This window comes from Ostrea edulis, chromosome 2 (assembly GCF_947568905.1).
Source record: "Ostrea edulis chromosome 2, xbOstEdul1.1, whole genome shotgun sequence".
Lineage (NCBI taxonomy): Eukaryota > Metazoa > Mollusca > Bivalvia > Ostreida > Ostreidae > Ostrea > Ostrea edulis.
In genome coordinates, this window is record NC_079165.1 from 24773074 (window position 1) to 24784648 (window position 11575).

The 11575-nt window shown below is 36.6% G+C and overlaps 1 protein-coding gene and 1 long non-coding RNA gene across 2 annotated transcripts; one reads left to right on the forward strand and one right to left on the reverse strand.

Moving 5' to 3' along the window:
• Nucleotides 1–887: 887 nt before the first annotated feature.
• On the forward strand, nt 888–6902 carry LOC130052189 (uncharacterized). The gene is made up of 3 exons (XR_008800569.1): nt 888–970; nt 6120–6249; nt 6628–6902. It is a non-coding gene; the product is annotated as an uncharacterized LOC130052189 (long non-coding RNA).
• On the reverse strand, nt 6281–8591 carry LOC125676118 (E3 ubiquitin-protein ligase TRIM71-like). The gene is made up of 2 exons (XM_056156474.1): nt 8413–8591; nt 6281–8287 (listed from the first exon to the last, which is right to left on the reverse strand). The coding sequence occupies exon 2, from the start codon at nt 8255–8257 to the stop codon at nt 6599–6601; it is 1659 nt and encodes a 552-aa protein (XP_056012449.1). The 5' UTR covers nt 8258–8287; nt 8413–8591; the 3' UTR covers nt 6281–6598.
• Between the last annotated feature and the right edge of the window lie 2984 nt (nt 8592–11575).

An 11575-nucleotide genomic window follows, 5' to 3' on the forward strand; every position in this document is an offset into this window, starting at 1 on the left:
GGGCCACAATAGGGATCAAAGTTTTACATGTAAACATATGGGGAAAATCCTTATATCCTTAGGATAGGAGAACTATTTTCTGAACTTTATGCTGAGACATAATGGGTTGGAGAACTATTTTCTGAACTTGACGTTGGGAGATGAGGGGGTAGAGAACTATTTTCTGAAATTTACGTTGGGGGTGAGGGGGTGGAAAACTATTTTCTGAAATTTACATTGGGAGGTGAGGGGGTGGAGAACTATTTTCTGAAATTTACGGTGGGAGGTGAGGGGGTGAGAACTTTTTTTCTGAAATTTAATTACATTTGGAGGTGAGGGGGTGGAGAACTATTTTCTGAAATTTACGTTGGGGGTGAGGGGGTGGAAAACTATTTTCTGAACTTTACGTTGGGGGTGAGGGGGTGGAAAACTATTTTCTGAAATTTACATTGGGAGGTGAGGGGTGGAAAATTATTATCTCAACTTTATATTGGGAGGTGAAGGATGGAGAACTATTTTCTGAACTTGACGTCGAGACGTGATGGTTTTGAGAACTGTTTTCAGAACTTTATGTAGTGAGTTGACAGGGATAAGACTTATTTTCTGAACTTTACGTTGAGACAAGAGGGGATGGAGAACTATTTTCTGAAATTTACGTTGGGAGGGGAGGAGTGAGAAACTTTTCATTGATGTCGTATAGGACTTGATGTATACAGAGATTAGATATTGTGTTATGCGGGTTTTTAAATTGAGTTTGTTCTCAATTTGGTACATTAAGAATAATTACATAGATTTTTTGTAAACATTTGTGTTCTAATAGCATAATATAATGGTGGGAAGAAGTCATTTTGGTTACTTAGTTCTTAATGTTGAAATCAATTTTACAGGGTAGCAGTTACTTGAGATGACCGGCTGATTGGTGAGGATAATTTCCCTAAGACTCTAACATTTTGTAGGACTTGGATAGCTCTATTGCTGTAGAAAATGTCAGGTTTGTTAATGAAATTATGTAAAATGTCTTATGCCTCATTCATGCAATGGCTGGGGCATATAGTGTTAACCCTCCTTAGCTCACATGAGCTGAAAGCATCAGTGTTTTCATCTCTTCATAAACTTTTAACGTTTTCGACTTCTTCTCAAGCACCACAGGGCTAATATCAGCCAAACTTGCTTCAAAACATGCTTGGGTAAAGAGGATTCAAGTTTGTGCAAAATGGAGGACCATGCTCCATCCAAAGGGGAGGTAATAAAAATTAGAGTGGAGTCATTTAAAAATCTTCTCATGATCCGCTGGGCCAGAAAAGTTGAAATTTATATAAATGCTTTCTGACATAGTGTAGATTCAAGTTTTCTCAAATTATGGCACCACGGAGTGAGATGGGGATAAAAAATGGTGGAGTCATATTAGAGGATCAGAAATATTGCATAGTAATAAATAGGAAAAATCTTCTCTTTTTGTAAAATGATGACCCTTGAGTAAAGGCTATTGTATAGCTACGACACAGCTAGTTTTTTTAGGTCATCTGAGTAAGGTGACCGATTGCAGTTGGTTGTCGTGCGTTGTTCGTCGTCCGTTAAGAATTGAACATTTTTAACTTCTTGATAACTACCTGTCCAATTCTTATCAAATTTAGGATGAAGCATCTTTAGGACAAGGGGGACATAAACTGTAAATTTCGGGACTCCAGCAGCCCTGGGGCATTAGGGGCATGCCAAAGACTGCCCAAAATTGACCAATTTTCAAAAATATTCTTCTCAAGAACCACACATGTTTAAGCAAAACTAAATGCATGGTGATGTAGAGCAGGAAGGCCTCTACCAAAATTGTAAATTTCATGATCCCTGGGGTAGGGGTTCTAACCCCAGAGCGGGGCCAAACTTGGTATATAGTGTTTATGTGTAAAACACTTAAATAACATCTTCTTTAGTGCTATTGATACTAAATTGAAAGTATGAATAGATATTTAGAAAGAACAGGTAGTCCTTTACCAAAATTGTAAATTTGATGATCCCAGGGGAAGGGGTATTTGGTATCAGGGTGGGGCCAAAATGGTCAGTTATTAAATGTGAACAATAGACATTTTTAACTTCTTCTTGATAACTATCATTCCAATCTTTTCACATTTGGTATGAAATATTTTTGGAACAAGGGGAACATAAATTTTAAATTTCAGGATTCCTGCACCCCTGGGGCCTTAGGGGCAGACCAAAAACTGCCCAAAATTGACCAATTTTCAAAAAATCTTCTTCTTAAACACTTTTAAAATAACATCTTTAGTGCTATTGATACTAAATTGAAACTACGTGTAAATGGATAGAGCAGGTAGTCCTTTACCAAGATTGTAAATTTGATGATCTCCAGAGTAGGGGTTCTAACCCCAGGATGGGCCAAACTTAGTATATAATATTTATGTGTAAGTTTGCTTTTACTGTATAAAATCTAAATGCATACTTAGGAATAGCAGAAAAGGATGTACTAAAAATTGTGAATTTTACAACCCAGGGTTATGACTTTAGGATGGGTCCAAATTAGTCATATCTTTAGATGTTTTAATGTCAGGGTTTGACACTAAGGCACGTCCGACCGACCGAGTCTACTAAATAATAGGTCCGGTCGGGTAAAATGTCGATTTACTAGTCCGACTGGTCGTGTTAAATAATAAACAAGAAACTACCAATCTTGAACCATGTGGTGGAATAATCTCTATTTTTAGTTCTAATAAATAAATCGCGGTCGGTAGTGATGTTTTACGACATCTACTCGATGTTAATTTTAAACAGTTTATTTGAATTGACTATAATAAAGTGTTTATCAAGTTAATAAATTACGTCGTAAACGTTTGTCATTTACATGAAGTATTTATTTCTGGAAAGTTGGTCAGGGCTAGTGGATATAAAGTCAGGTCTAGTAAAAATCATTTGAAGTAGCCCGACTGGTCTAGTGCTCAAAAAAGTAAATGTCAAACCCTGAATGTTAATAAACCTACAGTATTATTTAAAGCCTTTCATCATTGTATGTACTTTTGAGGGCAGTGAAGTTTTAAGAACACATCTTTGTTGCTGAACATTAGAATTTAGCTTAGATGTTCAGAACAGGGAATTTTTTTCTAGATTTCATAGCCTGTGGGAGTTAGTGTCGATACTTTTTCACTAGTATTCAGGTGACCAATAAGGCTTGTGGGCCTCTTGTTTTCAAAAGCAGTATATTATCGGAAATAAAAGTTAAAAGGATCCACACTACAGCTTATTTTCATTCTAATCAAGTATTTTTTAAATCATGTGTCAATAAAATGATAAAATCATATTGACACTGTCAATTTATAACATTGAACGCATCAGTGTGCTCTCAGCTACGCTTTGAAGATCATCCGGAATTCCTCTCCGATTCAAGAATTCAACATGAAGTGATTGGTCATATAGAATTGTTCAAGGTCTCTTGGATCTAGTAAAATGAAAGATCTCTTATTCACCATTCAAAACTTATCAGAAGTTGAAGTTCCAATAAAGGTTTTGCAGCTGGGGTGAATCTTTAAGGTCAAGGTCACAGTATCAAATATCATTTTATCAAAGGGTCTCGTGATAAAGAATCTTATATACAAAATATGAAAGCCCCAGCTTAAATAGTTTCGGAAATATGACCTTGATGAGGTTTTCTTAAAAGCTGGTCAATCTCCAAAGCCAATGTCACAAGTAAAAACTTTGATAGCTAACAAGGTTTTGTCACAAGAAATGCACACATGAAAAATGAATGACCTGTCACTTACAATTCAAAAGTGATGAGCAGCAAGGTTCAAGTTTCACCTGAAGTTTTGAAATATAAGTCAAACTTCAAGGTCAAGATTGCAAAGTCAAAGACAATGGTGTAAAATGAAAGATTCTGTCAGAAGGAATCTATACAAAATCTAAAGGCCGTACTTTAAATAGTTCAGGAGATACTGTCTAAGTTTGGGTTCCTTTATAAAAAAAAAATGAAACGCTAAGGTTCAGGTCACAAGGTTGAAATCTCTGGTAATACCAGGAAGGTCTTTTTACATAGAATGCCGATATATGAAATATGAGAGCCATATGACTTACAATGCAAAAGTTAGTAGCAATGTTAAAGTAGGGGGCAGACATACAGGACAGGACATTATGCTTCCCCCTCCCCGGCGGTAATCACAGGCATATAAAACACTTGAATCCACACACCTGCTACACTTGAAAATGATCTGAACGTGTTTGCATAATCATGACCCTGCTGTTTTTGAGATGAAGAATTTCAAAAACATTTCCCTATACATCCCCGTAAAAACTTGTGTCCATTATTGTGGTTCACCCTCCACCGCCAATTATGAACTAACACGCCCGATTCCAGGGATGTGTTTTGAATGACACGCTATATCATTAACATGCGGGTTAGATAAACGCACAAAATTGTCAAAGTGTGCTTGAAGGTAATGCTCATAATAACGATAATGCAATTTAATAAGTTATTCTCTTCATAACAATCTAATTGAATATCAATCTGGCATCAGCTCCTGGATTTTTTGTTTTTGTTTTCATTTTTTTTTTATATCATTTTTAAAAAAAGGACTGTCATTTTTTTGGATATACAGTAAAATATCTGTATCTCGAATATGGTTTATCTCGAATACCCCGCTTGAGTCAAAGTCGACCGCCGGTCCCGACCGTTTTCCCTATATAAATGATTTTAAAAACTTCTGATATTTCGAACACGGTAATCTCGAATACCCCGCTTATGTCGAAGTATTTTCAAGGTCCTATCCCTAAATTCACCTGGTTTATCTCGAAGTGCAGTCAATTTTCCACTCTGCGTACCATACCTGGCGTCGGAAGTTACAAATTCACACCTGTGGCTACACCAATTATAATTAATGACCGCTAATCCACGCTCGCCTTTTCCGAGTAGACCCAGGTCACAATAAATGGTTCAACAGCTTGATGATTAGTGAAGCCTTCCAACATTATGGAATGAATTTGTAACTTCCAACGCCAGGTATGGTAAGCAGAGCGGAAAATGGACTGCACTTCGAGATAAACCAGGTGAATTTAGGGATGGGACCTTGAAAATACTTCGACATAAGCAGGGTATTCGAGATTACCGTGTTCAAAATATCAGAAGTTTTTTAAATCATTTATATAGGGACCAGCGGTCGACTTCGACTCAAACGGGGTATTCGAGATAAACCATATTCGAGATACAGATATTTTACTGTATATCCAAAAAAATGACAATCCTTTTTTAAAAAATGATATAAAATAAAGATGAAAACAAAAACGAAAAATCCAGGAGCTGATGCCAGATTGATATTCAATTAGATTGTTATGAAGAGAATAACTATGATGATTGTATAAGTACTGTCTATTGGATAGAAAGCTGTCCACATTTGTCTATTGGATAGAAAACTGTCCACATCTGTCTATTGGATAGAAAGCTGTCCACATCTGTCTATTGGATAGAAAACTGTCCACATCTCTCTATTGGATAGAAAGCTGTCCACATCTGTCTCTTGGATAGAAAACTGTCCACATCTGAATGGATTTTGTCTTTATGTTTAATATTATTTCTTCTCCAGTAAGATACTATGTTTGCTAGATTTTTATGCAGAAACATACTTTTATACAAATTCTTTAATAAATACCCCATTTATTTCTTTAAATCTGCTGTAAAAATCCCTATATTTGCCCTATAAACTGTAAAAAAAAAAAAATTCCTATAATCCTATATATTTTAGACCAAAAGTGACACAACACCCTGCAAGTGGTTGTGGAGAAGAAGATAATAATGTAAAGTCAATAACAACAGATAAATTTCAATTGGAAAAGCTCACTTTGTATTGTGGATATTGGCCTGGATAGTTTTGTGTGTTTAGAGCACCTGACTATTACTTATGTAATACAGGGGTGTCGGGTTTGATTCCCGGTCCAGTCAAACCATAGATATCAATCTGGATATCTCAGTGGTTAGAGCACCTGACTAGTAATACAGGAGTCTCGGGTCCAATTCCTGGTCCAGTCATATCATGGGAACAAAGGGCCTTGGATTGGATTCCCGGTTCAGCCATATCTACTTTATTTACATATCACAGATTATCCTTGACAATTCAGTTTGATATGATTACACTTTGTTTATTTTGTAGGATGGTGGAGATTTAGATAAGTGGTGTGATGTTATTGATGGTAAACAGAAGACTGTGACCTTGAATCTGAAGATATGTGATGAAGACTGGATGTTTGGGGTCACTCTCTGTTACAGTACTACAAATCTAAGTAAGTACTCAGTAATAATGTAAGACTGAACTCTGTATCATGTTTATCTAATATATACATTGTAAATTCAAACACAAATTAATTCACAAACAAAATAATGTTCTGTTAAACTCACAAACACAAGTACATGTTACACATCACAAACAGAGGACTGTAATGTACATAGGGCTGTAATTAACACAGAACTGTAATTAACACAGGACTGTAATGTACACAGGTCTGTAATGTACACAGGACTGTAATTAACAAGCTAATGTAATTAACAAGTAGAAGGAATTAACACAGTTCTGTAAATTACACTGTGTTGAGTTGTGTAATTCACACTAGAGAAGTGTAATTAATGCTGTGTTTATAGATATTGGATTTTCTTCACTTTAGCAGTGCCCCACTCAGCCACAAAGAGGTTGTCTCTGATGTCCACACATAAACCGAATGGATCCTGTAAACCACAGTGAATGTAACGGAGGAACTGTCCGTCCTGATCTAGGATGTGGATACGGTCATTGTCATCGTCTGCTGTCAGGATGTGACTCTGGCTGTCTGTAGTGATGCCGCGTGGAGTAAATGATTGCTTGGTATTAGAGGGATGACCAGTGTATCTAAATCGGAGTTTTCCTGACTGATTGACCACCACTACTGCTTTAGCGCCCCAGTCAGCCATACAGATATCCAGGTTCCTATTCTCACTGATGGATTTAGTGGATATACCAGATGAATAGAGAGGACGACCCTGAACATCAAACTGAATGCTTTGTGTCTCTGTGGAGCTGGAGTAACGCACGACTTTGGATTGTTTGAGATCATCACTGATCATGGTAACCAGGAGGTCGTTACCCGCGGTACAGCAGACATTGCGAGATCTCCACCCCTGTAGTGTGATCACGGTCTGTATCTGTTTATTCTTAATTAAGTTCAACGTGTTATTACTAGTGTCAGTATAAACAAGATCTCCGTCCCGTGTCACTGCTATGTCGTATGGTTGTCCCCCTGACTTGGTTTGTATTGATGTCAGTAGTTTACTCTGGAGGTTGAGCAGCTTCATGGGTTTCTTCTCCCCGCATGTCCAGACTTGATCTTCACTCAGACAGCTAACACTATATGGATTGCCATACCCAGTGTCTATGGTGGCGGTGACGCGCGGCTCATCAAGCAGTGGTTTGACTGGAGGAGACGATACAGCTTCTGCTGACTTCATTGTGTCGCCATGTTCTGTGTTAATGGATAATGGCGACAGAGAACCAAACATTTCATTGAGCTGATATTTGTTTATTTTCTGAGCAGAAAAACTCGGTACTGTAACGCGGACTTTAGGCGGTAATGTTCTAAATTCGGAATTCCTAGATTTGTAAGTAGAGGTTAAGGAGACGTCATTTGATTTTAGGATTGATTTCAAGTCGGACATGATCTGTTTGAGTTCAGTAATTTTCTGTGTGATTTCTTCTGTATTTTTATTTAGCGCGTCCAGATGTTTAGTTTTCATCTCCGCAATGGCAGATTTCCGTCGGTTGACAATGGCAGTAATCTCCCGGTGTAGGATTTCTCCTTGTTCATCGGCATCTGTCGTCAGTTTCCCGTATTTCGTTTCTATTTCGGCTTTCTCAGTTTCGACATTAGACGCCATTTCTTCATATCGGGGATAAATTCTCGTCTCTAGTTCTTTTAGATCTTTTTGTAAACTTTCTGTTTTAGCGCTGACTTTTTCCAGAATATCTGATATATCGTGACCTTTGTGTTTACCTGAAGTGACGCAGGTTAAACAGACAGGAATGCCACATTTTTCACAGTAAATTTCACAGTGTTTATCGGCGTGGTCTGGACATTTGTGGTAGTTAGTAGACTTTCTGTGTAAAAAGGGCACGACTTTGTGTCTTTTAGACGAGTCTGAGACATGTTTTCCTGCACAGTTAACACAGAGATTTATATTACAAAGTTCACAGTGACTCTGTAGGGGGACAGTTTCACAGAGGTCACACAGTAGGACTTCCTGAGCACTGCGCCGGGGATGCATTTCTGATGGCGGGATCACACGAGAAGTTTACTGTTAATTAAATAAAAACAGAATTTCATTTAAAGATTTTTGACAGATTAAAACAATTAACGAAATAGAATTATAGTATGATATAAATCACAGCGGTCATTGCTATAATAATAATTTAGTCTCACCTTAAAATCCAACATGGCCTCCCTGTTCTCTCGACCTTCCGTCTAGTCCTGAGAATTAAATACTTGTGCGGCGTGTCAGCCTGTATACACTATCTACGTGTTATCGCTTGAGTGAATAGTATGGTTTGACCTAGTTTATGTTGTGTAGTTTTGCTAATATTTACGTCAGCCGTAAAGATTTCCTTTCATTAAAAAATTGTACTCGCGCATGCGAGCTTATTCAATATTATGTGTTTGAGTTTTATTTCCGTAATATTTTAGGATTTGTTGAATTAGTGCAAGGGCGGATCCAGGAAGTTTTGAAACGGGGGGGGGGGGGGGGAGCTACCATTAAGTTTGGTTTTCAAAAGAAGGAGCCCCCCCCCCCCCCCCCCTCAAATTGCGTTATTTAATAAAGTCTTTTGACAGGGGGAAGGGGGGTAGGTGTCCAACTCCCAGACCTCCCTCTTGATCCGACACTGTAGTGAATTACAACAGAGATTATACATGTAAAAAAGAACTTCCTTCCAGTGATTTATATGTTCTGTGTTATATGGCGGAACCAGAAGGGGGGGGGGGGTTCCGGACTCCGCCCCCCCCCCCTTTTTTTTGCGGAACAAAATGTTTAAGTTATTCAATTTTAACGAGACTTTGAGTCTAAATGATATGAAAGGTGGATACTTGCATGTAATTGCATCATTCAAATTTATCAACACCGGTATATCATTTAATTCCACAATGAATGAGACCAAACACTGGAATATATAAATTATGATATATTCGTCAGATACTAAACTAAAATTGTATTTAATGGCTCGTTAATACACTTCTTATCAAGTATGGTTTCACCATCGAAAGAGTGATACAAGCTCTGAATTATTTTATAAGATTATTTTTGTGATTTTTCCCGAAATAATAAAAAAAAATGTTCTGTCTGCAAATAAGAGATTCTTGCGTTCAAATTTCGCTGTGCATGATATGAATATGTAATAAAACATTCAGATGTGAACATTCTAATTTTTAAAAAAAAGTTATGAAAATTAAAAACGCTATTTGCTAATATTTTTTAAATCTCCGAATATGATCTTTAAAAAACATGTCAGAAAAGATATGTGTCGAAGAAATATATTATAAAAAGAAATTGAAACGAAATGACCAAGTTTTAGATATAGTCATTATATTCAAACTGGAGAAAAAAAGTACCGATCCGGGTCAAAATTGGTAGAAATCACTAAAATAATCATATTGCTGATTGTATGCACTGTTCATCAAGAAATTAGTTTCCTTTATAAAATAGTTTAATTTGTAAACCATTTTATTTCAAGGGAATGTAGTTTTCTGAGTACAGTGTACAATGTCCTCTATGACTATTTTTTTTATAATCCGATGTACTTGGTTCATTTTAGAAAAATCGTAATATTTCTGAATTTTGACCATTTCATTTCAATTTCTTTTTGAAATATATTTCTCTGATATATCTTTTTTCAAATTGACATGTTTTTTTTAGAAGATTTTATCCGTAGATTTAAAAAGATTTAAAAAGACATTAGCAATTTTAATAATTTTTCTTTTGTGCATCAAATCGTGCAGCGAAATGTGAACTCTATAGTATTTTATTTGGAAACAACGTACCTTTTTTATCATACCGGGATAAATCACAAAAATTCATATAAAGTAATTGAGAGCCTGTATAACTTTTTCGCACATGTGATAGAGTCGATTGGTTTTTGGCCAAGGGGCATTTCGTGCAGACCTTGGCTAAGCAACAGAATGGCAGGACAAAATTGCTCGCTCTGAGGATGCTAATTATGATGATGAAGACTGGGAGTCTCAAGATCATGACCATGACTAAACGATATGTTATGCAATATCTGTGTGTATCTGTAATATACAATATCTATGTCTTTTAAAATTAATTATATAAATGCCAAATAATCTTAGTATTTTATCATGGAATGTCAGAGGCATTATGTCATCATCAATTTGTCTTTCCGATATGCTTAGTCATGTTAAGTGTGATATAGCAATTGTATCCGAGCACAAACTCAAACCAAATAATATTTCCTTTATGGATTCAATCCACCCTAACTACCTCAGTTTTGTACGCACAGAACCTACATGTAGTTCTGAAAAGAACAGATTTTGCACACAATTCTCGCGCTACTTAGGTAAGGGTGGCGTTGGCATTCTGTATAAAAAGGAACTCAAACTGTCTATATGTGAATTAGCAGACATTGATTCATCACGTATTATTGGCCTAAAAATCAAACGGTCCAGTGACCGATCTTTGTACATTTTTGGTGCATACCTTCCTGCAGATAATGTAATCCAGTCATATACAGCTGAAATGGGTTTACTTGAAGATCTTGTAGCACATTTTTCGTCCATAGGGGATGTTATTGTAGGAGGTGACTTTAATGCTAGTTGTTACAATATAGACTCTGGTCGAGTTAATATGTACAAGTCGAGTTTGCTTAAAGACTTTATCATGCGTAATTACATAGGAAGTCCCCGAGTCGATTTTGAGTCAACTGGTTCACAGTATACTTTTATCCAAACAAAGTCAACACTTGATTTTATTTTTTGTAGCAATTCTCTTTGTAAATATGTTGAACTGTATCATGTTTTTGAGGAAGGTTCACATAGTTGTACATCAGATCACCTTCCTGTTTTCATGGTTCTAGACTTTGATGTTAAAAACCGAATTGCAGATAATCATTTTCAATATTTACCGGCTTGGCATAAGGCTGATTCCTGTAAAATCAGAGAGTATGAAAGTTTTGTTTCTAAAGTTTCTGTTGCATTATTAGAAAGAAATCTTGAATGTGTAAATGATACTGATGATTTTTGTTCAGATCTTAACTGTCTGTTGCATGATGCTGCATCCCAATACATCCCTGTATCGAAGTACAAGCCATATTAAAAACCGGAATGGACGCCAAAAGTGAAACAACTACATAATACAGAACGACAAAAACGCAACATTTGGTTAAGTGAGGGTCGACCTCGCGGCATGTGTCATGAATCTTACAGAAATTATAAACGCGCAAAACGTAATTTTCGTAATGAATTGCAGTCAACACATGATGACTTCATGACTAAAGTATTCAAAGACATCGACGAAGCTTCAGAGTGTGATGTTCGACTCTTTTGGAGGCTGATTAAACGCCAGCGACCTCGTAGT